Genomic DNA, 6,249 nt, shown 5'->3' on the forward strand with positions numbered 1-6,249 from the left:
GGGGGTTGGTTGGTTAAATTGGGACTTGTGTAATATTTATCATCATTGTGTCATGTTTAAAATGTACAGTGAGGAAAATAACACACCCTGCTGTTTAGCAAGTTCTCCCAGTTAAAAATCATGGAGGGGTCTGAAATTGTCATTGTAGGTGCATGTCCACTGTGAGAGACATAATCTAAAGAAAAAAGATCCATAAACCAAAATACGTGATTTTTTTGGGCCCCCTGCCAGGATCCCCGACTGGGCCCCTGGGGGCCAGGCCCCGCGAACCAGACGCCAGGAATAAGCCATCTAGAAAAAAATGATACCCATTTTTTAAATGATGGCCATTTAAAAAAAAAAAAAACATAATAAATTCCATCCCAAGACCATCTTAATCTGTACAAACAATTAATTTGTTAATAGATACACATAAACTTATAGATGCATGGAGATTTAAACATCCCACTAAAAGGGAATATTCTTATTACTGTAAGTATATAAGTCTTTTCCAGAATAGATTTCTATTTCATTGACCCCTATCTGCTGAATGATATGACAGACTATAAATATGACCCAATTTCTGACCGTGCTCCAGTGAGCTTTAAAGTAACTCTTCCAAGATGGAAAGGGAAATGACAGTTTGATGCACTCCTGCAGGCAGATTCAGATTTAGTAAAGTTCATTACAGAACAAATAGATTTTTTTTCAAGCAGGTAAACAGAACTAATAATATCTCAGCCTCAACGCTCTGGGAGACACTTAAAACGTATCTCAGAGGGCAGATTACTTCTCTCTGCTCATGTGAGGAAAATTAAATACCAGAAAATTGAGGAGTTATATTGAGAAATGAAGGATCTGGACGGACAAAGCTGGATCTCCGACCCCTCTCCTTTGATTAAAAGGAGAATATGCATACAAACTGAAATGTATCTTTTAAGTAACACTCCACCTGAAAGGCTTATCATTAAATCTCATAGCAGATTCTATGAAGAGGAGGACAATGTCATGAAACAGGGCAGATGGACCAAGTATTCAAGGTGAAACAGACAGTGGAAAAGTTCAAAGCGTTTTTACTTAAACAGGTAACTGACCACGATCATCTAACGGGAGATGATTACCTGTGAGTCACTTACTTGGTTAAACAGTTCAATCCGTACAGGGGAAGGCAGGACTGCCAAACGAGCTGCGGCGCAGAGCCGCCAAGAATGTCCCCGATGCAGCAACCCCAGTTAGCAGGCAGGGATCCGATCCAGGTCAGGGAATACAGATCAGACAGGAACAGTTCAGGAATCCAGGAGTCCGCAGCCCTGTCAGGGGTTCTGATCCACACAGGAACAGACAGATCCATGGTTCCAGGAATCCACAGTTAAGTGTGAATGTGAAGTAGAGTTCAGAGTTCCATGAGTCGAGCTGACCAAAGACAATTCAGGCAAACAGATCAGACGGGAACAAGCATGCTCAGTGGTAGAGAGGTAGAACAGGATCTGGTAATCAATAACAATTAAGAAACGCTGAAACGCTCTCACCACTGGCTAGGGAATAAACTCGCCTGATGACACTGGCTCGTGAATAATCTCCTCACTGGCTAGGGGACATGAACCCTTTAACAAACTCAAACTAACTAAATAAACATACAAACATCAAACATGAATAACTAAGATGATCTGGCCCAGATAGCTGACGCAGGTGGATAAGATGAGCGATAATTAGAAACTGGACAGAGTTAGGCAGGTGAATGACATGGACAGTAAAGCTCAGCAATCAGGGCCGATCATAACAAACAGGCCATCCATAATATTAGCTAGACGACTTATTCAGAAAGCTACATCCCGTAATATTTAGCAAATTATAACACCTGATGGCTCCTTGATCTATTAACAGCTGCTTTAAAGAGTTATAATGTAAATTATATTCTTCAGACTCAATACAGAAAAAACCTAATTAACTTTTTTTTTCAAATCTGAATATTCCAAAAATTAACTCAGACTCTAAAAAGAGAAAATCGGACACTAGTGGAAATTAATAAGGCTATAATGTCCCTTCAAAGTGGAAAAGCCCCTGGAATGGATTAGTTTCCTACAGATTTTTACAAAAAAAATATTTCAAAGATATACTTGCCCCTGCTTCATACTGAAGCTTTGGTAAATAACTTTCTTCCTACTAAAAAGAAATATGGACCCTCAGGATTGCTGTTCTTTTAGACCAATTAACTTAAAAAACAAAATAGAGCTGGTTTAGGAGGACCAGACTGGATTTGTCCATGGTGACAAATCCTATTTTAATTTGATATCTACACTCTGAACCGAACACATCATCTCCAGAAGCAGTAAAATGCTGATAAAACCGGGTATACACTATACGATTTTTTGCCCTTTTCGGGCCAATTCTCCAGTCATGCGAGATGTTTTCAAATGGGTGTATGTTGTACAGGGGGTAACGAGGGGCGATTAGCCTCTCACGACCACCTCCCAATCAGGAATCGTATGGGCGGGGGGAAAATCAAACATGTTTTAAATTCAGTTGGCCTTTGTAAGGTGTTTCTAGGCAAACACCTTAGCTCTACGAGCAGAGCTGTAGCTGCGTGCAGTGATTGATAATTTTCCCCAGTCTATGCCTGGCTTAAGGCGTTTGATCGGGTAGAGTGGAGATAGCTTTTTTATCCACTTGGCAGGTTTGGTTTTAGTCCTAATTTATCATGCCGATGCTTATCTCACATCACCTTCTGCACTGGTTAATGTTTTTGGTTTGTTTTCTAATCCAACGGTACCTTGGCACACTTAGGGTCATTGCCTTTTCTTCCTTTTTAACTCGACCCTTGATTTTATTCAAATGGAAAGCAGCTACTCCTCCATCTCATCCTCACTGGATAAGAGGCATTATGTTAAACATTAAACTGGAAAAGATTAGTTGTACTCTCAATGGGTCCATCAACACATTCCACAAAACCTGGGAGTCTAATAACATTTGTGAAAAATCTACTGGCTCTGGGACTGGAACTCATTACATCTGCCCTGCAGTAGCAATTATTAAGTTCACTGGTTTTTACTGTTTGTGTTGTTGTTGTTTTTTTTGTGGGTGTGAGCTTTGTCTATTTCTGTTGCTGTCTGGTATAATTATCCGTAATACAGTAAATATGATTGTTTTATATAGGACTGGAACAATGAATCAGATTAATCGATTATTGAAATAATTGTCAACTAATTTAGTAATCGATTAATCATTAACTGGATTATAGAGACTCTATAACAGGCCTTTAGCTAGCAGAGCAACCCACTTAGAGCAGTATTTATACCAAGATTTTTAAATAATATATCGTCGCTGTCGGACGGAAACCTCCTATGTCCAAAACCATAAAGTTTACAGGAAATTGTAAAAACGCTGTGTTTTTTTTAGAAAAATAAACATTTTGTTATCAGAGTTGGTATTATATCTTTACTCACTGTTCTGTATTTAAATGTATCACTTTTTGAATACTGCTTCCCCCAAGTTATATTTAAATGGATTTATGAGGTTTTTGACTTGCGACTTGTGGAGATGCGAGTTCCATCAGTACCAATGCCGCCGCCGGCAAGGTTGATAACTGACTTTTTTCTTTTTTTTTTTCTTTTTTTTTTCTTTTAATTGGTTAATATTTTCCGAAACATACGTTCACATGTGGGGACTGACCAATCGTATCAATTAAAAAAAAAGTCCAAAATGGGAGTTACAAGGTTTTTTCCCGACAGTGACGATGTACAATTTTTGCATTTAAGATATAAAAAAAAAAAAACATTTGTCTGTCAGTATGCTCTATCCAGAACTCATCAAGTGGAAAAGTTAGAGTTTCCCCTGGTTTTATTTTGTTAAAAGTCTTATTTGTAAAGTTTTTTTGGCTTTCTGATTATGAATCACTCAATCGAAAAAATAATTGACAGATTATTCGATATGCAAAATGAATATTAGATGAAGCCTTAGTTTTGTACGTTTAATGAAAATCTGAAATAAAGTGTTTAAAAAAAATGTTATTGGCATGGGCCTTAAAAACCCTGGTAGATCTCTTACAAATATTGAGCCATAATTTGACAAATAAAATCCTGAATCCAGCCTATGCTGCTTAAAAGATGAATAGAAACATCACTAGGAAACCAAGTCTAACAGTTCATAATGCATTGGCAAAAAAGAAATTTAACGGAGGGAATAATAAGACCATTGACACATATGGAGATGTAACGCTATCATTTAAAGACTGGGTATGTCGCACTAACATACTGTCAGGCTGTTTTCCACTTTGTTTCAATGAAGTAGATGCCAGCTGAGATGTAGCTTTCTGTCTTTGGTATAATCCAACAATCAGTACTCGGAGAGATTTTGTGCAACTAGAAGCATTTCTAAAAGGTGTTTCTGTTTGCGGTTGCCTGTCTACATTAAAGTGTGCATAATCTTGAACAGGCTCTTGGATCATGGACGTAATTTTGGGCAGGGAGCAAGGCGGACATGTTCCCTGCAATTTTTCAAAACTCTGTTTTGTTCCCCTGCACTTTTTACTGTCCAAAAGCCATGTTACGCTACAGTACACCAAGACACGTCAAGCACTAGGACCTATTGGAAACTGCAGCTCAAGCTGAAGCTCCCTTCCCTAAGTTTAGACCGCCCACAAGCTCCTCATTGGCCAACTGTCTTTTCTTGTGTGATTGGCTGTCACCGCTGTCACTCCTGAGAAGCTCACTTTACAAAGATCTGATGCGCTACTGAAGCGGGCCTTTGAATGGATGGTCACACACCCTGAAGTTAGTTATATTAAAATGTACTTGGTCTAATGCCACTTCAGAAATCAAAATTTCGTCCATGCTCTGGATCCATTCATGGTTCTGCTCTAACTTACATCTGTTACTGACTTATGGAAGTAGTCTTAATAAATCATTAATCGGGGTGTGCTTTGGTGGAGTAGTGGTTAGCGCACACTACCCATGTACGGAGGCTTCAGTCCTCGACATGGCCGACCCTGATTCGAATCCGACTTGTGGTCCTTTGCCGCATGTCTCTCCCCTCTCTCATACTCCCTTTCCGCCTTTCAGACTACTGTCCATAAAACAAGCCACCAGTGCCATTTTTTGGTAATCAACACATTACTCCATAGTGGATTATTTGCTTACACTCCTACTATAAGGACGAGCTGCTTCTGTTTATACCAGAACCCTTCTGATCACACATTGTGGACCAGTTGACACCACTTAATCATTTCAGATTTTTCAGTCTGAAGACAGTACGACAGTACAGCCCGATTCCCAGCTGATCTTCTTCCAGTAAAACCTGCACCCTAAAGTGCCTACACGTACAGTCTTGTATACATGTTTTACTTAGCCAGTCATCTTATTCTACCTCAAATCTGTTCATCCATTTCAATTTGCAGGTTTTCTAAAGGCTCTGTTGGGCTACTCTATAGGAACCTTGAACTCAACGCTGTTTCTGACAATTTCAATTGAAAAAGCTTGCTGGAAGGGAAGCCAAACATCTTCAAACTCAGAAACAAAGTCCAGTGGTTGTTTTTTTTTTTTACTTTTTTTGTAACACCTAGAGAACAGCGCTGTCCCGAGATGGTGTGAGAATATCGTCACAATGCTTCCAGTTATCTTGGAACATTACCCAGAGCTGTAATGTCTGAGTTGTTTTTTAGACAGTTTGTTAAATAACTTTCTTTAAGGATACAAGCAAACAAAATTGATTTATTTTTAAAAAGCTTTCCTTTAACTTAAACCTAATTTAATCTGTACAAACATATTGAATGAATTCTTCATTGTCATTAAATGTTTTACAAAGATTAAGGCATAAATTCTAAGCTGTCCTCCCCTCCAAGACTGATACAAAATTCCCTCCATACATGTTGTTGTTCATACATGTATTCTGTCTGTCTCTACAGGTGCAGGTGTGGGACACGGCAGGCCAGGAGCGCTTTCGCAAGTCCATGGTCGAACACTATTACCGCAACGTACACGCAGTGGTGTTTGTTTACGATGTAACCAAGATGGCTTCCTTCCGTAACCTGCAGACATGGATAGAGGTTAGCATTTAACTGGAAAAGACAACAAATTTGTTTGTGTTTTAAAAGCAGAATGCCTAAACTGTGTAGCCTTTGTCGTACCAAGTTACTTCTTTAATTAGTAGCACTTAATGTTCACACACTGTATGAAAAAACCTTAAGCTATTTATTCCTCACTTTGACACTAATTCCCCAAATTATTTATACATTATAAATAATTAGCTGTTATGACTCATGCTAGGCAAAGTCAT

The 6,249-nt window shown here is 38.8% G+C and overlaps 1 protein-coding gene across 1 annotated transcript in view; it reads left to right on the plus strand.

Annotated features, from left to right (window-relative positions):
• The window catches only part of LOC107093833 (ras-related protein Rab-33A-like), a 21,557-nt gene that overhangs the window by 11,682 nt on the left and 3,626 nt on the right, over positions 1-6,249 (plus strand). The window contains exon 3 of the mRNA XM_015389134.1: positions 5,879-6,019. Within this exon, the coding sequence (XP_015244620.1) occupies positions 5,879-6,019 (141 nt within the window). The remainder of the gene's footprint in view (positions 1-5,878; positions 6,020-6,249) is intronic.

This window comes from Cyprinodon variegatus, unplaced genomic scaffold (assembly GCF_000732505.1).
Source record: "Cyprinodon variegatus isolate N-32 unplaced genomic scaffold, C_variegatus-1.0 Scaffold449, whole genome shotgun sequence".
In the NCBI taxonomy this organism is placed as follows: domain Eukaryota; kingdom Metazoa; phylum Chordata; class Actinopteri; order Cyprinodontiformes; family Cyprinodontidae; genus Cyprinodon; species Cyprinodon variegatus.